This window comes from Urtica dioica, chromosome 3 (genome assembly GCF_054948205.1).
Source record: "Urtica dioica subsp. dioica isolate 48M chromosome 3, U.dioica_male_clone48M_v1_H2, whole genome shotgun sequence".
NCBI classification, from domain to species: Eukaryota; Viridiplantae; Streptophyta; class Magnoliopsida; order Rosales; family Urticaceae; genus Urtica; species Urtica dioica.
Window position 1 is genome coordinate 48,082,230 of NC_142758.1, and position 26,341 is coordinate 48,108,570.

Sequence of the window (26,341 nt, forward strand, 5' to 3'; positions counted from 1 at the left end):
ACAACCGAGAATGGGCCCCGCTCTGATACCATCTTAAAGGTGTGGGGTTCCATCTAAAACCAAGCTTGGTAATTAGAGGAGTAACCCACAAGCCTTATAAAGAGCCCATGATCGTAATACCCAGTCGATGTGTGACTATCCTTGATAGATGGAGGTTTAGCGTTGGTGGAGATAATGAACTTTATATTATTGTACTTCATCAATAATTTTATCATTTCAATTTAGCTTTATTCTCAACCCTTCCTTTGTCTTTATTTTCACTATAACTCAAATAAAAAATAAGTTTGATTGGTCTACGTTAGATTGATGTTTGCTTTCACTAGACTAATTTATTTTAGTAAGGTTTTTAATTTGTGAGTGTGCAAACCACATACATCAATTACCATATAAATAGTTAAGGTTTAAAGCGCAAGATACTTCGGATAGGATTAAATTTTCGGAGAGAGTGATTGAAGAAGGATATGTTGACGAGCTTCTGGATTGGATTCAAATACATGCCGAGGCTCGATCACAAGGTTTTGATGTTGATCCGGTGTAATGGTGTTGGTATCAATTCACATGATTGTTAATGTCAATTTCATATCAACACTAGAGCAGCTCGGCTCGACAAGAACTTGCGTCTGACTATTTGTGATCGTTTATGCCTTGAAATGTCGTTTTTTCACTTGTGCAAAACGGCAACATAACAATGACCGCCAGGGGTCAACAAATGATGGTGAATGTGATATCTTACGTAATGAAATATGAGATAAGGGTCTCAAGCTAATCTAGGATGTCAAAGTTGACATACGAGGCGTGCAATCAAATATCTTACTAATTTTGGAATATGAGATTAGGGGTCTCAAGCTAATCTAGCTAGGATGACAAGTTGACTACGAGGTGTGCAATCAAATATCTTACTAATTTTGGAATATGAGATAAAGATCTCAAGCTTATCTAGGATGTCAACTTGATTTCGAGGGGGTGCGATCGAATGTCATGTAACTCATCTTCTATATTTGATGTCGCCATCGAATGAATATTATAGCGATCGACAAAAGATGAATGGGCTGCAATGTTCATCTCTTCTATCTACAAATGCAAGGCTGACCAAATGGCTCCACTATTTGAACTGTTCATATCAACTCTCTCTATATCGCCCCTTAGTTTCAAAGAGAAAATGATGTATTTTGGTAGTGCCCAATTACTTGATAAGATCCGATAGACATTGTTATGGCATTGGGAAATTATCATAGAAGAAGCTCGAACCATTATTTATTTGAAAATTTTGGAGGCAAATATTTAATAGAATAAACAACAAACAAACTATATGATTAATAAAAACCCAAGCACGTTTTGTTATCTAGCCAAGGAAAAGAAAAAGCGTGACAAAGTGACAAAAACACACACAAAATAAATTTCCAACATACATTAATGTTACCATATACAAATTCAATATTGGCTTAGCTTTTCTCATGTGTGAACAAACAGAGTAACTTATCAAAGTACTTTTTTCTCTCCCTATATTAAAGCCACAGAAGCTCTCTCACTCTCTTCAACCTTCACAAAAACCACCATACAATCTCTCTCTCTCTCTCTCTCTCTCTCTCTCTCTCTCTCTAGACCACATTGCAATTGGCAAAATGAGTGGGGTTTGTGGAGTGATCGGAAAAGCGGCATTGACGGTAGTACTTGCATTGTTGATTTGGTCATCGTCAAGCTTTGAAACTTGCGACGCAAGAAAGCATATCAACAGACACCACCACAAAAACAGAGGATCCCCTGTTTCTTCGTCGTCCTCTCTCAAGAGCAAAAGCTCCTCTCACCGCCACACTCACCGCCACAAACACAAGTCCGTATCTCCGCCGCCGGAGAAGAATCCCGGAAAGTCGCCGGAGATATCTCCGGCGCCGGTAGCCACTCCCACTCCCATTCCTTCTCTGCCGCCGCCGGTCGAGAGCGGCGGCGGAGGCTCTGCTTCGTTTGACGTTTTGGATTTTGGTGCCAAAGGTGATGGGCGTACGGACGACACTAAGGTTTGTTTAATCATTATTATTATTTTTGTGTTAATTAAATTATTTATAAGCGTTACGGATATAAATGGTGTAATTTGAAATTAAAAAAAAGGGAATTGAAGTCATGGACAAAAAATTCATATAATTTTGTACTAAAAATATATGAATTGATAAAATTTTGAAGTAACAATTTTGATTTTCAAAAGTTTAAGGAGAGTGTTTAGTTACGCCCTTAATTTTTTTAGCTGGTAAGGGTAAGGATCGAACACGAATTATATTATAGCCGTCTTTTTAAAAAAAAAAAATGTGAGATGAGCAAATCATTGGCAAATACTCGGCAATGTGTGTGTGAAGAATAATTTATTATTATTTTTTTTTGCATCGTTATTTCAGACTCAGGTTAGGTATATGTATATATTTTTTTTCTACTAATGGTCGTAAAAGGGTACTTGAGAGTTATTGTTATGGTTGTGACTCGTGACTATTATGAATTTGAAAGACGAAAAAGGAAAAAAAAAATCATGCAAGCAATGAAGTGGTCTGAAAAAGTGTGTTTTGTTTTCTGGTTGGTGTAAAAAAAAACACTTTAGCTTTCAAGAAGACTAAAATAAAGTTGGTTTGGTTTTAGTGTTTTTTTTTTTTTTTTTTACTCTGCCAACTGAAACCAGTTATCACGTGTTATTCTATGCTACATTATGAATTTGAATGGATTCATGATTGAGTTTTATTTTTTTTAATATATAAATTAGAATCTACTAAGTGCGGTAACCTGAACTGAACATTCACATATTTTGCTGATTATTTTTTATCCTTTTTAACCCTCTAACAAAGGAAGGAGTTTGGTAAATTTTGTATTATTGTTACGCCTACGCATATAAGTTTTTGTGAAGCACGTAGTATTTGGAAACTCGGAAAAAAAAAAAAAAAAAGTACAAGTATTGCGTGACGATGATATGATGCCTAAAATAAGTTTTGTGAAGCACGTAGTTTTTTTTTATTTTTTTTATTTATTTTTAAGTGAGGACCACCTTTTAAATGATTCTCGTTAAATTATGGCAGTTGGGTTGGGTCAAGATTCCAACAATAATTGTTTGCAAATTCTTGTTAAAATCTAACACCCTGTAGGCTATTTTTTTTTTTTTTTTTTTGCTCAGAGAACACCTATAGGCTATATCATTCTTCTCTTTTTTTTTTCTTTCTTTTTTTTTTAATATTTTTTTTATATTGGTTTATTAAAAACATGTAGGCATTCCAAGCTACCTGGGCAGCTGTGTGTAAGGTTGAGGCATCAACGTTCCTGGTTCCATCTGGGTACCAATTCCTTGTTGGGCCCATCTCATTTTCAGGCCCATATTGCGAACCCAACATTGTTTTCCAGGTAAATTATGAGAATAATATATTGAATATTTTAAATTTTTTTATATATTATTTTTTTAAAGTAATTTTGTATTAAAAAAATTATGGACATTACTTTTAGACATTAATTTTACATAATTAGCAAATTAGCCATATTTACACTTTTAAATTGCTATATAGCCAATCTTTAGTAAATATTTGGTAAATAACCACAAATGATTACGTGACAGCATGTGCATCATTTACGGTTCTTAGGTTGCCTTTCTAATTTCATAAATAATTTTTAGTAAATATTACCTTTTGACTATTTACAAAATATTTATTAAAAATTGGCTAAGTAGTAAATTATATATGTATTAAAAGTTGGCTAAATAGCAAACTGTATGTATGTAAATATGGCTAAAGTTTATTTATGAAATTTGGACTCCAAAAAAGGAATCAAAGGACTCGTACAAAAAAAATTGCACATTTTTGTCTTTCATCATCAATACACTCTCATTGACGTTCATTTCCCTTTCATCGTCATTATTATCAGTACTTTTTACTTACATAATTTCCCACAAAATTTGAGCATAGAAATTCACTCAATAAATGCTCAATTTATTTTTGTATGTGTTTTTTTTTCTTTTTAACGTAGCTTTTGAAAAAAAGGATGTAATAGAATTTTGTTAAAAGGAGTTCATAAATGTGTACTGTCCTTAGGACGTGACTTTTGTACTCCTAACTTTAATGCTCCACAAGCCCTTACAAACAGTTCACTATCACTCATTACATCAGAAGAACGTAGAAGAAAGACAAAAATAAATTTTGTAAGACTAGACATGTTACATTTTGTGGCTCGAATTCTTATTTGTTTTTTTATTTTATTTTTATAAATTAAGTGAAAAAAAAAACTCGTAAATTTTTCAAACAAAAATTAAGCTCACTAATTAGATCTCAATTTTTTTTTTTCGTAGCTCGAAGGAACAATAATAGCTCCAACGAACCCCAAAGCTTGGGGTAAAGGACTTTTACAATGGCTCGAATTCTCGAAGCTAAAAGGAATTACGGTCCGTGGGACCGGCACAATCGATGGAAGTGGCTCGGTGTGGTGGCAAGAATATTCTCCTTATGATGACCCAGCCGATAATGACCTAAAACTAATCGTCCCTCTAAACAAAACCGCACAAAACCACCCTCCCGACCCGGTAATTAATTAATTAATTAATCAATTATTTAGTTTCGTATTTTTTCAGCATTTTTTTTTTTACATATTTTCTTTATGTGGCAGATAAAAAGCAAGCTCAACAACAAAATGCCAAGCATCAAACCAACTGTAAGGACCACCACCACATATAGAATTTTCTCAATTTTAACCACATTTGCACGTGAATGAGAGTATTTTACTAACATGTATATGGTTTGTTTGTTTGTTGTGTTTTTTGTGTTTGGGGAATATACTATATTCTATATGTAATGTTTATAGGCTTTGAGGTTCTATGGGAGCTCTAACGCGACGGTCACAGGCATAATGATTCAGAACAGCCCTCAATGCCACCTCAAATTCGACAACTGCGTCGGAGTTTTCGTGCACGATATGTCTGTTTCGTCCCCCGGCGACAGTGCTAACACCGATGGAATTCACCTCCAAAATTCCAAGGACGTCCTAATCCACTCCACCACTCTCGCTTGCGGTAATTTTTTTTCTATATATTTTTTTTATTATATTGAAATTTAAAGTAAATAATTATTTCGACGTAATTTAAGCACTATGTACAACATTAATATGTTTTAATAAATTATCACATATTAAGGCAGACAAAGAAAATATACTTTTCAGTAACATTTGTTTTTATTAGAATTCCGTTTTTTTTTTTTACTATTTATCTAATAAGTTAAGTTTGAAAAAATATACAAAATGTTTTATAAAAAAAAATACATACATAATGTGACCAACAGAAGTAGAACATCCAAATATTTGCTTCTCTGGGATCACTGTAACCATCGGTTGCTGGACACGTGGTGTTTGATGGGCACTACATGGCATCTTCGATCCCTAGCATTAACTATTTTTTTTTTTTTGTCATTATTTTATATCTTATGCTTAGCTATACTATATCAACTACACTTCCATTGGTGGACCACAATCAGATTAAATGTTGATGATTTGTCATCTTCATCAAGGAACTAAAAGTTTTGGATCTGTCATTTCTGCACTTTTACTCCTTTTTAAGGCCCACTTGACTTGATAGCTTTCACTTATTGGATCACGTAAACCAAGCCCGTCTGTCATCACAAAATATGCATCCATATTTCATGGGTTACATTATGAATCAATTGGTGTGGGACATCAATTTTTTTTTAAATGTAGTTTAATAATTTGTGTAACACTATTCGTGTAGGCGACGATTGTATCTCGATCCAAACCGGGTGCTCGAACGTGTACATACACAACGTCAATTGTGGCCCGGGCCACGGTATCAGCATCGGAAGCCTAGGCCGGTACAACACTAAAGCATGCGTATCTAACATCACGGTCCGTGATGTCAATATGCACAATACAATGACCGGCGTCAGAATCAAGACCTGGCAGGTACATTTTCGAGATTTAACCATGCGTAAGTTGAAAAACTTATCAATATATAATAAAAAAAAATGCGGAAATTGTTAAAAATATGACTAAATTAAGGCCCATTTCCAATTTCCTACTTTTTCCAAAAATTTACCAAACTAAGACTAGTAAAAAAAAATTATTTTACTTGATGGGCTGAGCGGGTAAAAGAGAAAAAAGAATAGATTTTATTGGGGAAAATGGTAGGTTGGTAATTAGTATGAGTGTATAATAAATAGAATTTTGTGTATCTCTCATTTGACTTTTTTTTTTTACTAGTCCTAGTTTGGTAAATTTTTGAAAATAGTAAGAAATTGGAAATGGGCCTTAATTTAGTACTACATAAGGAAATGTCTCATAGTAAAATAGTTGTTTTTTGATTTATTTCTTTCCGACGATGTTAATTTACAGGGAGGATTGGGATCGGTCCAGGGGGTCTTGTTCTCGAACATACAAATGACTGAGGTTCAGCTCCCGATCGTCATCGATCAATTTTACTGCGACAAGTCTCAATGCAAGAATCAATCGTCAGCGGTGGCAGTGTCTGGAATCACGTACGAAAGGATCCGCGGGACCTACACAGTGAAGCCGGTCCACTTTGCGTGCAGTGACAACTTGCCCTGCACCGATGTGACACTGAATTCGATACAACTCAAACCGCAACAAGAGCTCTATCACATGTACGACCCGTTTTGCTGGCAAACATTCGGGGAGTTGCGCACCCCCACCGTCCCTCCAATCAGTTGCTTACAGCTCGGCAAGCCAGCTAGCAACCGCGTCCAATCCGATCTCGACACTTGTTGATAAAAATGCTAAAACTATTACATTGTCGTTGCGAGGTCGGCCCGTATTTCCTGACCCCTTCTCTAATTACTAATATTTGTATTATCATTATTATTATTATTGTTTGTTGTTTGATGTTTGATGTTTTCTATTTGTAGTGGTAGTAAATAGAAGAGTGTAAATTTGGAAGTGGCTTAGATTCGTAGGAAATTTCTATTATATATTTACATTTCCGTTGTGATCAGAGAGCATATAGAAAATGGGTTTTCAGCTTGAGAAGTACCTATATATATTGTAATAGTGATGTATTTATACATATGTATAAGCTTTCTTATATTGCTAGGCTATGATAGACTTGGTTTGGGTTTTGAGTGGTAGTCAATTACGTAGTACTTGCATAGTTTTGCAATGGTGTTTACTATCTAAATTCTATAGTGATTGAGGCTTTTGGCAGGAAAAAAAAAAATTACAACTTAAAAACTCGTAAAGCACAAAAGAAACCGAAAACGCGAACAAAATTATGAAACTAAAGGGACATACGAAAAAAATTTATGAGAAATAAATTAAGCGATTTGGTTTCTTTTTATGATTTTATCTCTTCATCAAATTTAATCTTAGAACATCATTTTTGTGTGTATTTTTTGTGGGCTTTTTTTTTTTACCAGAAAAACAAAAAAATACATTCAGTTTCTTCTTTTGTTTGGCTGCTTATAATTTCAAGCACCCTTTACTACTTCAGAACAACAAAAGCATTTCTAAATTTAATGATAAGTTCCGCTGGTATATAAGAGATGTTAAAATGTTGTCAGCCGTATAAAAGTTTTTTTACAGATGGGATTTGATTCAAGAATTATAAGTAACTTGTAGACATTAAATTTATTAATTACATTTTAACCGATATTTAGTTAATAATAAAAAAATAGTTAATTTATAAAGTGACAAGTAAAGTAAATTATTTTGGACTGTACATACTCTTTATTAATTAGTTAATCAAATTAATTTTTGAAATAATTTTTTAAAATTAATATATAAATTTCTTAAATTTTAGAATCTAAGATCTATTGGGCTGTAGATCGACCACGGCTTTGTTCAAGCTCAATATTGATGATTTGGTCCCCAACAAGACTGTGAGGTGTGAACACGAGTTTTGACTGGTAATCTAGAGCTCTGTAGGCGAGGTAGTAAGGGCTTTCTCTAACAATATCACCTCCAACGATCATTTTACGGCTGAGTCCCTCGCAATTCGGCAATACTTTGGTCTTTCCGGAAAACACGGTCTCTCAATCGATATGGTGGAGAGCAGTTGCCCATCCGATTAGCGTTGACCTCATTTTATATCCCATACAAGCAATAAGACGGCTCACATCCAAATTCATGAAACATTTTCTTATCATACCAATTTGAATTGAATTATTGAAGGTCTTTTTTTTTTTTTTGTATTAAAGGTGTTATTTTGGTGGATTCCCCGCCTTATTAGTTATTAGCGAGAAGGATTATGGTAAGAAATTGGCAAACACACTTACTAAAAGAGAAATGTGATATTATAGATCTAATATTTAATAGTTTATCAAGAATGAACTTGTTCTTGAGAAAGTATTTGAAATTGGACTTTTGATCTATTATCAGACAAAAATGCCCATGAGAGTACTGAAACCTTGATTTTCAATGATTTTTTTATTATTATGATTTTTGGTGATTTACGATGACCTGATTAGATTAATTTTTTTCCCCATGGTTTTCGATAGTTTTCAATGATTTATGAGGGTTTAAAATTACAAACATGGTTTGAATATTATCAAGGGCATTTTTGTCTAAAAATGTGATAAAAGTCCAATTTAAATATTTTTCAAATAACAGTTTCAATATAGGTATTTTGTTAATTATAAGTAGGGATGACAATTTTACCCATTACCTGATGTAGACGGGCCAGGTAAGACCCGCTCTTATCGGGTAAACGGGTAAGACGCGTTAAGATTTTAGCGGGTCCGAGTACCAGAATAGGTGGACCCGTACTCGTCTACTCGGGACCCGGCCTGTTAATAATTTAACATTAAAAAAATTGTTTTGACTAAAAATTGATCCCTTTTCCATGAAGTTGTTTCAAGCTTTTACTACTGCTCGACTAATATTATAAGTTGTTGATGTAGTTTTTTTTTTTTTTTAATTATGTTTGACGATAGGTCCAAATGAATGCTTAAGTATCTGTATCTCACATTCTCCGTCATTTCTCTCGTACTTTCCTATGCTAACTAAAGTCACCACTATTATTTTACTCTCTTTTATTTTATAATAATTGTGTTTAGAATATCATGTATGGTTTTAGTTTTGTAAGACTGTTGGTTGAATTATTTTTAATGTTGTTTTTTTTTTAGATTCTTGGTTGATTTTTTTTAATAAGATTGTTGATTGTTTTTTAATTTTTTTATGATTCGAACGGGTAAACGGATCTATCAGGTTTACCCGACCGGAGACCCGGAAACTTTGAACTGGTAAACAGGTAAACGGGTCCAACACTTTTCTGCACGTTTATTCGGCGAGTATACTCGTTATTCTGCCCGGTCTAAAAACCGAGTAAACGGGTCTATTTTTAAACAAGTGGACACGGTCGGACCCGTACCTGTTGCCATCCTAATTATAAGGTCTTATAATGTGAAATTTCTCTACTAAATTTTGCTTATTTATTTATTTATATTTTTTTTTGGAGAAACTTATTTATTTTAATTTGTGACTTTATTTTATTTTTTTTTGCTCTAATTTTAATTTGTGACGTTTTAATTAGAAAAAATGTCCAGCATTAAGATTAACATCATTTAAAAAAAAATCATAACCGATACACGAATTAGAGTGTCGTGTACCTTTTTATTTTGTGTACTGAAAATGTGTTTTCAGGTATCTCGGGGAAAGCTGCTTAAGTAGTTTTTTTTTATTATTTTATTATGAATTTAGTTTTGATTTTGTATGTGCTTCTTTTGTCTGATACAATAAATATTAGAAGAAGAGCTAGAGCAAGAAGCGAAAGTGTGTCTTTTTTTTTAAATGGAGCAAGAAGCGTTAGCGACGCCGGCAAGTATCGCATGAAAACCACGACAACCTCATTCCCTCTCTTCGTTGCTATCCTCAGGAAATCGATCCACAATAATCAGAGACTATTAACACTCACAGATACTCATAGAGAAGAGATCCACTAAAATCTTTCACAGAAAAAGGATGAGTTACTAATGAACACAAAATAGCTCATAGATACTTCAGGATATTAGATCAAGCGTCACTGTGACCATCATAAGCGGTCTCGGCAAATGCATCGTAACGGTTCTTAAACGATGCATCTATCCAAACCAAAGTTTGTCCAGGTCGTATATCTTCTGCAAGTGTATAATGCTCCCACTGAGTGATCAACCATTACTCATGTTCCACATATATGAATTTAGATAAGACTTTCCCGGCGCATATTAGTCATCGACCATGTTTTAGTTCACCGCCCGAACTCGGATGCCCAACATGCGACTCAGTTTAATACGGAGACTATGGAATGATAAATGTTTGATAAATATTTGGATTAAGATACTATCGCGTTCAACTCATAAAGACGGTAAATGACAAACTTTATTTTATTAATTATTTCAGCGTGAAGTTACAAATAATATCTTCTCGTGGGCAACAATTCATAACAATACGATACACAAATATATTATATAGTTTCGTGATTGTTGAGGAACCGAATCCGACATCAACACTTATGTTTGTTTATAACTATTATGTACAAATAATTTTTACTCTCCTACTCTGTTTTCAATTATTATAAGAGCAATGCTATACGGCCCGATTCACGATTCCAAACGATCCACTCACGTGTTGACACATGGCAGTTTGTTGCCACGTGTCAACACGTGAGTGGATCGTTTGGAATCGTGAATCGGGCCGAAAATCAATTCCCTTATTATAAACATGTAACTTTATAGTTTTGCTAAATACGTACATTTGTTTATAACTATTATGCACAAATAACTTCTATTCCAGCAAACAAAAGACGTATGGGAATATATTTAAATAAACTTATTTTTGAACTATAAACTAGTATTTCACTTAATCGGTCACACTTTTATATATTTCTTGAAAACACAAAATAATCAACTTACCAACCTATAATATATTACACAATAACTATATCATTATAAATTATATTCTCCAATAAAATATTTATGGATTTCTCCCATTTTGATTTATCAATTTCTTACCTCTTATATGTATAAATTTACTGCTCTTTATTATTGTACTTAAATTAAATTTAAAATTTTAATTTTAACTTACTATATATATTAAGTGAAAATATCATAATTTAAAGACATTTAAGTTTTCACTATATTAATTTTTATAACATAGTAATAAATTTCCCCGCATGGCACAACAACTAGTGGTGAAAGAAAGAGAGTTTGACGAAACAGTTATTTCCACTTTTGATCTACGAGCAGCCCAACCGTTAAGATGGGTGATCCGTGCCTTATAAAAACAAGAGAAATTGCTTCATTTGCCACTAATTTCATAACATTTTCACTAATTTCATAGTAATAAAATAATTATTTCTACTTCAATATTCATAAAAACGGTTTAAGTGGCCTTCACTCCTGCGGTCTCAATTTGCTTCACGACACCGAATTTGAGCCCTGCCGCCGGACGTTGATGCCAAGCGTATATAAGCCAACAAAAATAAATCAATTAAAATAAACTGAGTAGTAATCGACGAGCAATATAAGTACGAGGATTTCTCATGTAAATGGTCATATAGAAGAGGTCGGGGAGAGAATGTAATTTTTAGTTCATGGTATTCTTAACTAAAATGTATTTGAAAAAAAAAACATGAATTTGATTACTCCCTGACTAGAAAATTTAAAGTTTTCCACTATTTTTGATTAATTTCTTGTAAACTGTTATTTGAAGGATATTTAAAATCTCTCTTCGATGAGGTGATATATACACATATGGTGGTACATTATCATTTGTATTTTGTTTGACGTATATGCATGTATTTCTCGATCGGACTTGTATATAAGAATGGGTATTATATAAGTTTCCATTCTAGCTTCTTCTTTAATCAAGTCTTACATTTTCAAATGTTTATTCTCCTATTGTTTTTGTTAATCAAGTCTTACCTTTTCAAAGGATTTTTTTTTGGGTGGTCAGGACTTAGAATTCAATTGGACGGTATTGCTTTGTTAGGATAAAGTAATTTATAAAATTATCAGCATTTATAAAAAAACAAAAAATCGTATTTGAAGTATTGAATCTAATTAATTGTTATTGAATTTGGTAAACTATTATTGAATTTGATTACCTAGTTTTGAATATGCTAAACTGTTATTGAATTTAATGAACTGTTAATGAATCTGATTCCAAATGTTGGTATATTGATCTATTAAACTCTTATTGAATATGGTAAACTGTTAATGAATCTGGTAAACCATTATTGAATATATGGACTCTTATTAAATCCGATGAACTGTTATTAAATCTCGTTCTAAATCTTGGTATATTGATCTGGTTAACTGTTGTTGAATATGATTATGTACTTTATTCGTATATTTTTAATAGAATTGGATATTTAGGATATATAAATAAAGTTGTAGATTTTTTTTCAAAATTAACCAAAAAGAATATGTTAGTTGGCTCTATGCCAACAAATTTTCGCAAGACTAAAATTTGTTGACAAAAGATGTCATTAAAATATGATTTTCTTGATATACGAACCGTTAATTATTATTATTAATTTTTTTTTTGGAATCTCTAATTCACTAGCATATTTATCCGTTATTATTATTATTCTATGACTTGTACAAAGATTTTGGACCAAAATCTACTAAACTCAAATAAATCATAAACTATGACTACCTATTTTCACTAAATACAAAAACACCCTTACTTTTAATAATATTTGATTTTCTTTCTTATTTAATTATTTGACTTTCTTTTCGTTTTGGGTTCCGCTCTCTTCCACTCTCTCTTTTCGTTTTTCAGTTCGTCATCTTTGTTTGGGTTCATCTTTGTTTTTTCAATTTGTCTTTTTAGTTTAGGGTTAGAGATTTTCATGAAAAAAATTTGATCCTATTCAAAGTGTTTAAGTCGTTAAATTTCTGTGGTTTTTGAAGTTAAAAAAACAAAGAAAAAACGATTCTCGGGATTCTGGAAAATTTTGAAAAGTTTATGAAAATTTATGGGTTTTCGTTGAAGATTTATTGACATTGATGTCAATAAATATTCATTTTTATTGACATTAATGTAAATAAATCTTTAACGAAAACCCAGAAATTTTCAGAAACTTTGCAAAATTATCCAGAACCAAATCTTCAACGAAAACCCAGAAACGTTGAAGATTTATTGACATTAATGTCAATAAATTTTATTGACATTAATGTCAATAAATCTTCAACGTTTCTGGGTTTTCGTTGAAGATTTATCTTCAACGATTCTGGAAAATTCCTTTGAAGATTTATTGACATCAACGTCAATAAATCTTCAACGAAAACCCAGAAATTAAATTTTTCAAAATTATCCAAAATCCCGAGAATCGTTTTTTCTTTGTTTTTTAACTTTAAAAACCACAGAAATTCTACGCGGAATCCATGGCGGGCTGTTCCGGCGGACACTTCGAGGTCTCCGCCGCCGGGATGGCCATGGGATGCTCTCCGGCGGCCATGACCGTCGTTCTCAGGAGCTTCAGCGTCGGAGATTCCCAGGGCTGCTCTCCGGGTTTTTGTAATGATGTTTGTTTTCATAATATAAACTAAATAATTGTTTTTGTTTTATTAATTAACTAATAAAAATAAACTAAATATGAAGGATAAATATGTAATTACTTATTTCATTAAGTCATAGTTTAGGATTTATTTGAGTTTAGTAGATTTTGGTCCAAAATCTCGGTACAAGTCATATAATAGGAATATCCCAATCTTTTTACTAATGCTGAAATTGCATCGGTACAAATGGCCCAATATATGAGCCCGGCCCACACTTAGCTAGGTTTAATAATCGCTCAAGCCTTCTTTATTTCGCCTCTTCTGCTCGGTCGAAGAGAAAACTTGGAGACTCTTTTTCTCGGGCAACCATGGGTATCTCTCGTGACTCTATGCACAAGCGTCGTGCCACAGGAGGCAAGAAGAAGAGCTGGCGAAAGAAGCGGAAGTAATTTGATCCCTCTTTCTTCTTTTTTTTTTTTCGCTTCTGATTTTTGTATTCCGTTCTAATCAAAATATTTGGTATAATCGAATAGGTATGAGCTGGGACGCCAGTCGGGAAACACGAAGCTGTCGAGCAACAAAACGGTTCGTCGTATCCGAGTGAGAGGAGGGAATGTGAAGTGGAGAGCTCTGAGACTCGACACTGGAAACTTCTCGTGGGGAAGCGAGGCTGTGACTCGCAAGACTCGGCTCTTGGACGTTGTCTACAACGCCTCCAACAACGAGCTCGTCCGAACTCAGACCCTCGTGAAAGGTGCGATCGTCCAAGTCGATGTTGCCCCTTTCAAGCAGTGGTATCTCCAACACTACGGTGTCGATATCGGGAGGAAGAAGAAGACCGTCTCTGCCAAGAAAGACACCGCCGAGGTAATGCTTCCATTCTCGATTCGCGATATGTAATTGTCGAAAATTGAGGTTAAGTTCTAATATCATAGGGTAAATTTGTTTATGGTTGTCAGAAACAGAGATTAAGTTCTAATGTCATTACATTAATACAGAAAACTAACTTGAATAAAAAAATAGGTACCGAGTCATTTTATTTCTGAATTGTGAAAAATGGTTTGGGGTTTTCGTAATATAACAAAATGTGGAATTAGCTTTCGTATTCATTTGGGATGGGTAATATAATATAATGATTCCATCTAAGTTAAAATCGAATTAATTTGAAAAGACAGTTTTTTTTTTTTTTAGATTGTCAAAACAAGAGGCTTAGTTATTATGTCATTGCATGAATACAGAAAATTTGATCAAGTACTAAAGTATGAGCAATTTATTACTGAGTTGCAAAAACTAGAGTTACTCTGGGGGTTTTCGTATCCCATTAAATTGTGGAATTAGCTTTCTTATTCACTAGGAATTTATGTATGATGTGTATATTAGGAGGGAGAGGCAGTTACCGAGGAAGTGAAGAAGAGTAGCCATGTCGTGAGGAAGATTGAGAAACGTCAAGAAGAGCGAAAACTCGACGCCCACATCGAAGAGCAGTTCAGCAGTGGCAGACTCTATGCTTGCATCTCGTCCCGCCCCGGCCAATGCGGCCGAGCTGATGGGTAAATCATCAAATTCCCAAATTTTTTCTATTTCCCGAACATTGGGGTTTCCTTTCAGTCCTTTTATTTGTTTTCTAATTGAACTCTTACGAAATCAGGTACATCTTGGAAGGCAAAGAGCTCGAGTTCTACGTGAAGAAGCTCCAGAGGAAGAAGGGAAAAGGCGCCGCAACTGCTTAGATAGTCTTCTTTCATGTCATGAACTCAGTTTTGATTTTGTATCTGCTACTTTTTTCTGGTTCAGATTAAAAGGGTTTTTGTTCTTGACTAGCATGTGTACTAAGACTTGATTCCTGCTCCAATATTACATTGATCTGGCTTTTACACCTCTAGTTCAAAGCAACTTTGTTATTTGCTCATATTCGAATGCTTAATGTATCCAAGATTAAGGTATTAATAGTTTGGTTTTTTTATTTTTTCTACTATTAAAAATTAGATGCTTCGAGAATTTTTATTTTTATTTTTATTATTATTATTTTTTTTTTGCAGTAGTGACAATTTGAGAAGTAAACTTACTTCTTCTTATCCTTTTGTTCCAAACTTTTATCGGTGTTCCTCATTTCAGGAAAGGGTCTTTTTATAGCAGGCAGGGCAAGTTCACGTAATTACTTGCATGGTTTTTAGTAGGGATTCTTGGGAGGTGCATAGGTAGAAAATCATGTACCCTTGCCTACCTGATGAAATCTCATTGCAGGCTGTGACTCGCAAGACTCGGCTCTTGGACGTTGTCTACAACGTCTCCAACAACGAGCTCGTCCGAACTCAGACGCTCGTGAAAGGGGCGATCGTCCAAGTCGATGTTGCCCCGTTCAAGCAGTGGTATCTCCAACACTACGGTGTCGATTCACTTTTTCTCGTCCTTGAATTAATTTTTATACCTAAAATGCGAAAATTAAATCGAGTTTTGGGGGTTTTTGAATTAGCTTTTCGTTTTTACTTTGGATGTATTTGTGTGGTGTATAAGGAGAAATTGAATAAAGTACCTGGTGTCCGACTAAAACGAGTTTGTGTGGTTTTCAAACACATCAAATTTCAAGAGTAGCCGTGCAATTAAATTTTTTATTAGAGATGTTCTCTCTATACTTTCTCGTGAAGTTTCACGTTGCAAGTGAAATTTTAGAATTTCGGAAGAAATTCTTAATTTGGATAAATCAATAAGGAAATGATGAATTGTAAGTGAAATTTTAGAATTTCGGAAGAAATTCTTAATTTGGATAAATCAATAAGGAAATGATGAATTTCGATAATCCGAATATAAGGAAAATGATTTTTTAAAGCACTTGAACGCTATAATAAATTTAAGTGCTTGAGAACGAAGGAAATAATATATAAGGTTGACAAAATTTCGGAATAAGAATATTCGAGTAAACTCGATATTACTTTCCGAATAAAATTATTCGGAACATACTCGGAGATTTAAAAAAAATCTCAAGAGTAAAAATAAATTCCGGAATCCTTTAAATATATTCAAGATGACTGGAATGAATGAGAATTTTCTCGATTATTTCTCAAGAATATTTTCAACTAATCAAGGACGAAGTTGCGAGGTTTTATTTTAAAAGGACTTATGTGCAACGTTTTAAAAAATTTTGTCAGCTCAAATCACCATCTTTGCCGAGCCTCACCATCATCACCGTAACTCTCTCTCTCTCTCTCCTTTCTTTCTTCTTTTCGCGCGCCATCACCGAGCTCCTCCACCACCGCGCGGAGGAAGAACGACGCCGCCGCGTGCTACGGTGACGCCGGACCGGGAGAGGACGTCGGGGAGGAAGTGGGAACTCATCAACGACACTCAATTCCACGGATTGAGGTGAGAATTTCTCTTCCCAGATGGATTTTCATTTCTAGGGTTCATAGATCCAAATTGGGGGGGTTTTTGAATCCGTGATGATTTCTGAGGAATTAGATGGTTTTGTTGGTTCATTGAGCTCGATTGATGATGATTATGGCTTGAAATTGAGGATTGAACTCGGAATCTCTTGGTTTGAGTTGATTTGACCGAAATTTTGAAAAAAGAAACTGTTTTGAACAGCCTCTGTAAATCGACGTGGACGGACCGGTATGATCTGAGTTCTTATTTTTGGATATTTTTCATGGATAGCTCTCATCTTCGCTCCATTATCGTCCTGAACGGAGCGCCATTTTTTAACTCTCTCCTCCGCTTCTTATCTTCGTCCCACATTCAAACAGGTTACATCATAAATCCTCCTTCCAATTCGATGAAAACGATGCGATATTGAATACTGGTCAACAAGTTTCTCCATTGTAAATTTTGAAGTTTGAATTTAGGAATTTACGGTTTTATTAGCATTAGGTCTGTTCGAATCAACACCCCAAAGTTCGCTTGACTGAAAAGAAAAGGCTTCTCTCTTGGATTTGCTCGGGAGTCTCGTCCTTTCCTCGGAGTCAGAGAGATTTGTAAAGAAGAAGAAGAAGAAAGGAATCTTTGTGTCTGTTCTGAAGGACGAAGGGTAATTGTGTAGTAGAACGTTTTTTTTTTTTTTTTTTTTTTGCTATTGAACCCTTGAAATCTGTGAAAATACAATTTAGGAGTTGTTCAAAGATCGATGATCACTTTCTTAATCGTGTAAGTGTTATTATATGTAATTTATCTTTTTTTTCCCCTTCTTCTTTACATTCAGTTTATTTGCTCGAAGCTTTTGAAGAATGAGTGGGAACGAGTTCCGCTTCTTCTTGTCCTGCGATATAAACCTTCCTGTCACTTTTCGGATCCACAGGCTAGAGGGGAATTTGCCTATTTCTAAATCCACAAATACAGGTTTGTTTTGTTTTTACCGAAGTAAGCAAATCTCTGAGTTTTTTTAGCCAATCGTTTGGTCGGAATTGGAAATGACGGTCATAGATTGTTTTCTGAAGTTAGGGCACAAGTCAAAGTAGTTTTTCTTATTCAATTGTTTTCGGTGTAGAAATTGATTTGACTTCGGGCGAGAGAAAATCGGAGCTCTATGTGGAATGCGCACTGTATATTGATGGTGCTCCGTTCGGACTTCCAACTAGAACAAGGTTTATTTCGATCACTGAACTTGTTTATTTAAGAACTTTATTTGTTGATTTTTAGTATTTCAATGGGTTTGTAATTGTTACCTTTCTTCCAGGTTGGAATCTGCAGGGCCTTCGTATTGTTGGAACGAACTGATTACGCTGAACACGAAATACCGGGACTTGACTGGTCACTCTCAGCTTGCTTTTACTGTAAGCTTGTACTTTATCATTCGACACTCTTGTGCCATTGTATAGTTCTTTTTTAATTTTGTAATTTTTTTGTTTTTTTTTTTTGCATTTGTTGGAATCAAATTGGTGAGTTTTCATGTCGATATAGGTTTGGGATGTTTCGTGTGGGAAAGACGAGGGATTGATTGGCGGGGCTACGATTCTTCTGTTTAATAGCAAAAGACAGCTCAAAACTGGGAAGCAAAAGCTTCGGCTTTGGCAAGGAAAAGTTGCCGATGGATCATTTACAACGACCACTCCGGGGAAGGTATAACATGACTTACGAGTTCCAATTTTCATCAAGTACATTTTTTCGGGTTTTTTTTTTTGTTTGTTAATTCTGTCAATTATCTGCAGGTACCTAAGCACGAACGCGGAGAGTTAGAGCGCCTAGAAAAGCTTATGAACAAGTACGAGAGGGGACAGATTCAACACGTTGAATGGCTAGACCGCCTTGCGTTTAAAGCTATCGAAAAAATCAAAGACCGCGAAAACTCTCGGAATGGAAGCTCTAATATATACCTGGTTGTTGAGTTCTGCGGGTTTGAACATCGGGTTGTTTTCCAGGTAACCAAGTATGGGATAAATATTATGTATGCTTGTAATTGTATGTATGGATCTCTAGAACGGTATGTAGTTGATTGGAGAATTTCAAACAGTTTCGGTATCTCATTCTGATAACTGTAGCATGTATTTATCGGATGTGAAGGAATCGGGGGCTAATTTCTTATTACCGTCACCTATCGCTTCCACAAATGAAATTGTTACTATTTGGGACCCAGAAATGGGAAAGATAAATCCCTCGGAGCACAAGCAACTAAAGCTTGCTAGGAGTTTAACTCGTGGTATCATTGACAAGGATCTTAAACCAAGCATGAATGAAAGAAAGTACGTTTACAAGTATTAAGTTTAGCTACATTTTTCCCCCATAATTGTCAGTTTTTTTTTTTTTAGTTAATTTATTTTGTGTGCCCTGGATGTTAGGTCAATTCAAAGAATTCTAAAATACCCACCGACAAGGACACTAAGCGGAGAGGAAAGGCAACTTTTATGGAAATTCCGCTTCTCGTTGATGTCCGAGAAGAGAGCTCTTACCAAGTTTCTGCGTTGTGTTGAATGGAGCGATGTTCAGGTTAGCAGTAATAATAAATACAGTTTTTCCATTGTTTTGTATCCCCCAATAAACACAGCCACGTTGATACATGGTTGAAACTTCTTTAGTATTTTGACCTTCTATTAAGAATTCAATATCTATCGCCGCCGGTTTATAAAGATTGCAATGTTAATGTCTTTTTCAGGAAGCCAAACAGGCACTAGAGCTAATTGGAAGGTGGGAAATGATTGATGTTTGCGATGCTTTGGAGCTCTTATCCCCTGTTTTCGAAAGCGAAGAGGTATTTGTACCCGTAACTCATTTTATAAGAGAAAAAAGATTTGTGCTTTAAGAGCCGGTTTACCTTGGTTATTTGTTGTCCTTTGTCCAGGCTTGGTATTTAGTCAACCCTACATATTTTTAGCCACAAATCTGATGTTCTACAATAGAGAGACATCATTGCCGAATGATTGGGTCATCTCTAATTCCATGTGCTAAATTAGTTTGTTTTTAGTCAAAGTTCAATGCTATTCACTACTTTGTTCAGGTTCGTGCATATGCCGTGAGTGTTCTAGAAAGAGCCGATGACGAAGAGCTTCAGTGCTACCTCCTTCAGCTTGTGCAAGCACTTCGATTCGAGCGCTCCGATAAATCTCGATTGTCTCATTTCCTCGTGCAACGTTGTATGTGCTGTGTTTCGGCTACTTATCGTTATGGATGAATATAACGCTAGTGATTAGCTTTTTTTTTTTTTTTTTTTTTTTTTTTTTTTTTTCCCTTGCTAAATACGCCTTTGAACTTGTAACAGCGTTGCGGAATATCAAGTTTGCCAGCTTCCTCCGCTGGTATGTTGCAGTGGAACTTTACGATCCGGCCTATGCCAAGCGTTTTTACTGCACCTACGAGATTCTTGAAGAGAATATGATAAAGGTGTGATTCTATGCTGTAACCTAGACCTAATTTTTTGTCTCCCGTGTCGAAATAATAGTCTTCTGTGTGATTTTTCTGTTAGCGTCAGAAAGATCATCACTTTTTTTTTAATTTTTTTTTATGGCATGAAAGAAGAATATAATTTATTGGACTTCGTGATGAATCGGCAAACGTTCTTAGCAGTTATCAGCTGGTGTGAATAAAGATGAAGATGGATTTAAACTATGGCAAAGTTTGGTTCGACAAACTGAATTGACTGCCCAATTGTGTTCGATCACGAGAGATGTTAGAAACGTGCGCGGTAATACCCAGAAGAAGATTGAGAAGCTAAGACACCTACTTTCTGGTCTTTTAAGCGAGCTTACTTATTTTGAAGAGGTTTGTTCTGAGCTTTCAGTCCCTGTCGCTACTGTAGCGTAATATCAAATATATATTTTTATAGGAACTTGGATATTGAGGATATTATAGCAACAAGTAGATAGTTCCAAATTAAATATATACTACTTAGAGAGGCAAGTCAGTCTATATATTCTCAGTAATATAAAATATACAATTAATGCCATACAACATTGTTTGTTTTTTTAAAATTTTTTTTTTTATTCATTTCAGCCGATTCGGTCACCACTGGATCCGGGCGTCCTCATCAATGGAATCGTGCCATCCGAGTCGTCGATTTTCAAAAGCGCTTTGCATCCTTTGCGCCTCACGTTTCGAACGGCGAATGGCGGGAGCTGCAAAGTGATATTTAAAAAAGGGGACGATCTTCGGCAAGACCAATTGGTAATTTTTTTTTCCCTCGATATACAAATTTGTTTCTTGCTCGAAAACCCATGTGTTCTTGACCTTTGATTTTTCCGAATCTCTCTCTCTCTCTCTCTCTCTCATGTAGGTTGTTCAAATGGTATCTTTGATGGACCGGTTGCTAAAATTGGAGAATCTTGATTTGCACTTGACTCCTTATAAAGTACTTGCAACAGGACAAGATGAGGGAATGATGGAATTCATTCCTTCCCGTACCTTAGCACAGGTATTCAAATTAAAAAAAGAAAAAATAAGAAAACCGCATTGACTTTAAAATTCTAGACGACGATGTCACGTTTATAGATTTTGGAATTTCCAGATTCTGTCGGAGCATCGGAGCATCATAAGCTACCTTCAAAAGTTTCACCCAGACGAGCACGGGCCATTTGGAATCTCGGCCACCTGTCTCGAAACATTCATCAAGAGCTGTGCCGGTTACTCCGTCATCACATACATTCTGGGCATTGGTGACAGGTAATTTTTTTTTCTTAATCCCACAATGAAGACGGTTTATGGAAAATTGAATCTTTTTTTTTTTTTTTTTTTTCTTTAAGACACCTTGACAACCTTCTCCTTCGAGACGATGGACGTCTTTTCCACGTTGACTTTGGCTTCATTCTCGGCCGTGATCCCAAGCCGTTCCCTCCCCCGATGAAGCTCTGCAAAGAAATGGTCGAGGCTATGGGCGGAGCTGAAAGGTATTTCTTCTAAACTAAGTTTGACATTGACTTTTTGCATAATTATTCATATTTATTTCTCGTCTTGCAGTCAATACTACACGAGGTTCAAATCCTATTGCTGCGAAGCGTACAACATTCTCCGAAAGTCGAGTAACCTTATTCTGAACTTGTTTCATCTGATGGCCGGCTCTAATATCCCCGACATAGCCTCTGACCCGGAGAAAGGCATTCTAAAGGTGACCCCTTTATCATTAATTTTCATCTGAATTTCCACACTTTGATTTTTTTTAATATATAATTTATTTTTAATGTTGTGTAGCTTCAAGAGAAGTTTCGGTTGGACTTGGACGATGAAGCGTCGATTCATTTTTTCCAGGACCTAATCAACGAGAGTGTTAGTGCTTTGTTCCCGCAAATGGTTGAGACGATTCATCGATGGGCTCAGTATTGGCGTTGAAATAAACCCAGGTCAAAGTCAAACTCGTTTCTTAACTGTGAAAAAAAAAATATAATTGCCCTATATTTCAGAAATGTACAGAGTTACCACATTAGACTCAGATTGTACCACTAGCAATTTTATAAGAAATAAACGTAGAATTTCAAAATGATTTTTTTTTTTTTTTTTTTCCTTTTGTTTTGATTCAGATCAGTAAAGCCAAGCCAGAGGCAAAGATGATAGAGCTGTGTCGAAGTCCTTGTGCTCAATGTAAATACTAAATATGGCTTTGAATTTGTAGTTTTGCACATATTCTTTTTGAAACTAATGTAAATAAATATGTACATATGCTATTTAAGTTACCGACTTTTTTTTTCTTCTTCCAAAAATTGACTTTGAATTTGAAACATACCAAGTCCTACCTGGACTTTCTTTTTCTCTGTCTTTCAGATGCATTTATTTCTCTTAATTTTCCTTGTCTGTCAGAAAGTGCCAAAAAAATAAACAAATAAAAAATGGGTTAAAAGTTAAAACATTTGCATTAAATTCGACATAACGCAAGACAGTCAATCAGGGTTGGAGAGATGCACATTTTCATCATTCTTTATTATAAAAATAATCACACACCTGATTGATTACTATAAGTCATTTAATTTTTTTAAAAAAAAAAAACATTTACAGACGTGCTACATTTTTAGCAAAAGAAAAAAAAAGACGTGCTATTGCTAACAAGACATCTATATAGACAACATTAAATATATATTAAACATATAGAATTCTTTTGTAGAAATTCTAAGCTCATACATCATGTTTAACTCTAATACATCTATTACTTTTAAATCAAAAAACAAAAACAAACTCTAATACAATTATTAAAACTTAGAACTTTCAAACTCTTAATCAACAAGAAATAAGTTTATAATTATTTTTCTGGGTCAAGTGGCTATCTAACCATATTAAACGTTAGAAATTTTGAAATAGCAAACGTTTCGTTAATTTTTTGTAAATAGCCACGTAAATCTATTTACGCTATAAAAATAACAAAAAACGCAGAGTAAATTTCTAGTAAATATGGTTATTTACGAAATATTTACGACAATTTTGGCTATTTACAAAAAATTTACAAAACGTTGGCTAAAAGGCAAACGCTTATGTTTATGTGGCTTATATCGCTAAATTTTTTTATTTTTCTTCATACGAGCCCCTTGCTGACGTGGCGGTATCTGATTCGAAAGACGAGCGTAACATGTCGCTTAAAACTTAAGCTGATCAAAGGGTATTTCGGTAATCTGAACTTATAAATGCAAATAAACACAAAGATATATAAATACCTCTCTACTTGTTCATTCTCTTACCAAATTCCGCGTTGGTTTAAAGCTTCTTCTTCTTCGTTAAAATCTTTAGCTCTCTCTCTCTCTCTCTACGCTTTAGAGATCTCTCTGCGAAAAGCTATTTGAAGGTCAGTTGTACTCTCAGATCTCTGAATTTCCCGTTTGATTCTCGAGATTTTAATCGGAATTCGATTTTCTCGCTTTTGAGTTTTCATACGCCATTTTGCTCATTTCTGGTTCCGATCGCTTGATTCGTTTATCTCTCTGCATGGGATTTGGATTTTCAGATCTCACGGTGTTTGAATCGGTTTAGTTTGATCTGATTCGCTAGAGCATTTCGGTAATGGAGTCATTGTGTATTTTTGTTGCTCTGCGTTCGGATCGAAATGTGTTTGAATTGTGAATGAATACTTTATGCCTTGTTATGTTGTCCGGATCTATAAAAACTGAGTCGAGATTTCTGACGAACTTGCAACGGGAATTGGATACTAAAGCTTCAATTCTTATTTACCTCTGGATCTCTTAGATCTGTGGATGTGTAGAGATGGTTGATTTCTCTTTTGTTAACGTTGTGTTGATGTTGGTGATCCGTGTTTTGGTTGTTTAGGGGATCGTCAGCGAAGAAGAATGGGGTTGACATTCACGAAGCTTTTCAGCCGGCTTTTCGCCAAGAAGGAGATGAGAATCCTTATGGTTGGTCTCGACGCAGCTGGTAAGACCACCATTCTCTACAAGCTCAAGCTCGGCGAGATCGTCACAACAATTCCTACTATCGGTGAGTTAGTCCTTGTCACTGAGTCAATTGGAATGTTTGTTAAACCTATTATGGCGTGTCCTGTTTTTGATCTGGCTCGGAATGTTAAAATGTTAGGGAGTTTTATAAAATTTATTTATTAATTTCCCGGGACTTGCTGAAACCCGTGTATGCTATTGATTCAGAGATTTTCTATTCCTCTCAGGGCAATAGGGTTATTTACGTCTGTTTTTAGGTACACCTTTTCCTCAAATCATGTCAAAGCACATTACTGTGTGTAGATTCAATCACAGCCCTAAAGCATTCGTTTCCAAATCTATATGCTATTCAGATTTCCAGGATTGATTAAATTTGTTTTTGAGATACAGAAGACCATGTTCCTCAAGCAATGCACGCTATTAATTTTTAATTTCTTATTTGTATTGAATCACAATAGTAAAGCATTCATTTTTTTTTTTTTTTTTTTTTTTTTTTTTTTTTTTTTTATCTAAATCATATATATAGTGGATTACAATGAGCAATTGTACATCTTTTTTTTTTTCCCAGGCTTCAATGTTGAGACGGTAGAATACAAGAACATTAGCTTCACAGTTTGGGATGTCGGGGGTCAGGACAAGGTATGGACATTTTTTAGTGTGTTATTTTTTTTTCTTTTGGATTTGGTTGTTTTATTTGTCTTGATGGTTGAATAGTGTTTTCTCTCTAGATATGAAGATGGATTGTCAATTTTAATTTATTATCATTTTTTTTTCAGATCCGCCCCTTGTGGAGGCACTACTTCCAAAACACACAGGGTCTCATTTTTGTGGTTGATAGCAATGACAGAGACCGTGTTGTTGAGGCAAGGGATGAACTGCACAGGATGTTGAACGAGGTACGCTAACATTGATTCAACTAGTTGATTTAATCTTTTTTGTTTCACTTTTTCCCCACATTGTTTAAATTGATGTTTATACATGAAAGAAAGGTATCTATTCCCCAAAACAATCCCATTGTTAGAGCTGATAAAAGCTGCAAAATAAGGTTCATACTTTTAAAGTTTTTAGTCCAACTAGACGTAATCCCCAATAGAATCTGTCTCAGGCATCTTTCATCTGTGGATATTTGTATGACATGACTGCAAGCTAATCCTAGACTTATTAGCTATTACCGTAACTCGACCATTTCTCATCTTCCAAAGTTACTCATGTTCCATAAATTTCCTTTTGTTATTTATTGTTGTATATTTTTTTTATGGGTATAGGATGAGCTACGTGATGCCGTTCTTCTTGTTTTCGCCAACAAGCAAGATCTTCCCAATGCGATGAATGCGGCGGAGATCACTGACAAACTCGGTCTCCATTCTCTCCGACAGCGACACTGGTGAGATCGCCTCTTATGATAATGCGTTTCGCTTCATTCTATTCTATCTTCAAGATTACTCGTAAGAACAGGTTGTGTTCTTTTAACAGGTACATCCAGAGCACATGTGCAACCTCAGGAGAGGGTTTGTATGAGGGTCTCGATTGGCTCTCCAACAACATTGCTAACAAGGTAATGCACATTTTTTCATAATTGCACATTTTAATGGCTTCAAACTTCACGTTAGGTTTCTATGCATTTTATTTATTTATTTATATATTTTCTATTGAAGGGTGTATGTAGAAAGGTAAAAACTAGTCAAATTACAACACTTTCAATTCCTATTGGAAATTTAGTCTCTCACATTGGTTCATGTTTTCCTCTAATTATTCCCTTAACTTCTACATCAGGCGTGATGCTCTTGGGACCATATTGTGGACAGACTTCTGGATGCAGGGGTGAATACTATCTAGTTTTGTTTTGTTTTTTTGTTTATTTTTTTGTGGTGTTGAAACAATTCTATTGTTATGTCTGTCACCCGGGAAAAAAATCATCTACGATTTTTTGAATGGTTATATGTAATAGAATGTCGGTTGGATATGTGCATTAAATATTGTTTGGGTTTTTAAAAACTATATACATTCTTTTTTTAGAAGTAGAAGAGTCTTATCAAACTGGACAAAACATTTGGCTACAAATATGCCTACACCAGCAAAAGTTCCCACCCAAATGGGAACGGTATT

General features: G+C 34.8%; 4 protein-coding genes across 6 annotated transcripts; all 4 read left to right on the plus strand.

Annotated features, from left to right (window-relative positions):
- Window positions 1–1,504: 1,504 nt before the first annotated feature.
- LOC149403323 (Pectin lyase-like superfamily protein) lies at window positions 1,505–6,858 on the plus strand. The gene is made up of 7 exons (XM_089609845.1): window positions 1,505–2,015; window positions 3,241–3,372; window positions 4,307–4,537; window positions 4,621–4,665; window positions 4,816–5,023; window positions 5,732–5,922; window positions 6,352–6,858. The coding sequence occupies exons 1-7, from the start codon at window positions 1,623–1,625 to the stop codon at window positions 6,742–6,744; spliced, it is 1,593 nt and encodes a 530-aa protein (XP_089465971.1). The 5' UTR covers window positions 1,505–1,622; the 3' UTR covers window positions 6,745–6,858.
- A 6,889-nt stretch (window positions 6,859–13,747) lies between these two features.
- On the plus strand, window positions 13,748–15,414 carry LOC149403324 (small ribosomal subunit protein eS8-like). The gene is made up of 4 exons (XM_089609360.1): window positions 13,748–13,896; window positions 13,985–14,318; window positions 14,832–15,001; window positions 15,100–15,414. The coding sequence occupies exons 1-4, from the start codon at window positions 13,820–13,822 to the stop codon at window positions 15,179–15,181; spliced, it is 663 nt and encodes a 220-aa protein (XP_089465486.1). The 5' UTR covers window positions 13,748–13,819; the 3' UTR covers window positions 15,182–15,414.
- Window positions 15,415–16,620: 1,206 nt separating this feature from the next.
- Window positions 16,621–22,828, plus strand: VPS34 (vacuolar protein sorting 34). 2 transcript variants are annotated; one of them, XM_089609282.1, is made up of 21 exons: window positions 16,625–16,811; window positions 17,034–17,191; window positions 17,310–17,472; window positions 17,644–17,780; window positions 17,929–18,025; window positions 18,118–18,214; window positions 18,342–18,500; window positions 18,590–18,799; window positions 18,942–19,120; window positions 19,217–19,364; window positions 19,531–19,626; window positions 19,873–20,008; window positions 20,134–20,255; window positions 20,439–20,633; window positions 20,865–21,035; window positions 21,145–21,282; window positions 21,376–21,530; window positions 21,611–21,754; window positions 21,825–21,972; window positions 22,056–22,204; window positions 22,382–22,828. In XM_089609282.1, the coding sequence occupies exons 4-20, from the start codon at window positions 17,669–17,671 to the stop codon at window positions 22,191–22,193; spliced, it is 2,445 nt and encodes an 814-aa protein (XP_089465408.1). In that variant the 5' UTR covers window positions 16,625–16,811; window positions 17,034–17,191; window positions 17,310–17,472; window positions 17,644–17,668; the 3' UTR covers window positions 22,194–22,204; window positions 22,382–22,828. The 2 variants fall into 2 exon arrangements, 1 of the variants encoding a protein (XP_089465408.1); XR_016296082.1 differs by lacking the exons at window positions 22,056–22,204; window positions 22,382–22,828 and having other exon boundaries at window positions 16,621–16,811; window positions 20,436–20,633; window positions 21,360–21,530; window positions 21,825–21,843.
- LOC149403326 (ADP-ribosylation factor 2) lies at window positions 22,061–26,249 on the plus strand. Of its 2 annotated transcripts, none has more exons than XM_089609284.1 (7): window positions 22,061–22,204; window positions 24,111–24,278; window positions 24,804–24,874; window positions 25,012–25,131; window positions 25,501–25,619; window positions 25,709–25,790; window positions 26,009–26,249. In XM_089609284.1, exons 2-7 carry the CDS (start codon window positions 24,131–24,133, stop codon window positions 26,012–26,014), a joined length of 546 nt encoding a protein of 181 aa, XP_089465410.1. In that variant the 5' UTR covers window positions 22,061–22,204; window positions 24,111–24,130; the 3' UTR covers window positions 26,015–26,249. The 2 variants fall into 2 exon arrangements, with proteins under 2 accessions (XP_089465410.1, XP_089465409.1); XM_089609283.1 differs by lacking the exon at window positions 22,061–22,204 and adding an exon at window positions 23,484–23,631.
- The last annotated feature ends 92 nt before the right edge of the window (window positions 26,250–26,341 follow it).

Excerpts from the sequence above, each read along its gene's own strand:
- LOC149403326 (XM_089609284.1), top strand. The coding sequence starts at position 24,131 with ATGGGGTTGACATTCACGAAGCTTTTCAGCCGGCTTTTCGCCAAGAAG. Across the intron at positions 25,132-25,500 it reads TGCACAGGATGTTGAACGAG|GATGAGCTACGTGATGCCGT; the intron begins GTACGCTAACAT and ends TTATGGGTATAG. Across the intron at positions 25,620-25,708 it reads TCTCTCCGACAGCGACACTG|GTACATCCAGAGCACATGTG; the intron begins GTGAGATCGCCT and ends TTCTTTTAACAG.
- LOC149403323 (XM_089609845.1), top strand. The coding sequence starts at position 1,623 with ATGAGTGGGGTTTGTGGAGTGATCGGAAAAGCGGCATTGACGGTAGTA. Across the intron at positions 2,016-3,240 it reads GGCGTACGGACGACACTAAG|GCATTCCAAGCTACCTGGGC; the intron begins GTTTGTTTAATC and ends AAAAACATGTAG. Across the intron at positions 5,024-5,731 it reads CTCCACCACTCTCGCTTGCG|GCGACGATTGTATCTCGATC; the intron begins GTAATTTTTTTT and ends CTATTCGTGTAG.
- VPS34 (XM_089609282.1), top strand. The coding sequence starts at position 17,669 with ATGAGTGGGAACGAGTTCCGCTTCTTCTTGTCCTGCGATATAAACCTT. Across the intron at positions 20,256-20,438 it reads TTGAAGAGAATATGATAAAG|TTATCAGCTGGTGTGAATAA; the intron begins GTGTGATTCTAT and ends CGTTCTTAGCAG. Across the intron at positions 21,283-21,375 it reads CTTCCCGTACCTTAGCACAG|ATTCTGTCGGAGCATCGGAG; the intron begins GTATTCAAATTA and ends TGGAATTTCCAG.
- LOC149403324 (XM_089609360.1), top strand. The coding sequence starts at position 13,820 with ATGGGTATCTCTCGTGACTCTATGCACAAGCGTCGTGCCACAGGAGGC. Across the intron at positions 13,897-13,984 it reads AGCTGGCGAAAGAAGCGGAA|GTATGAGCTGGGACGCCAGT; the intron begins GTAATTTGATCC and ends ATAATCGAATAG. Across the intron at positions 14,319-14,831 it reads CCAAGAAAGACACCGCCGAG|GAGGGAGAGGCAGTTACCGA; the intron begins GTAATGCTTCCA and ends TGTGTATATTAG.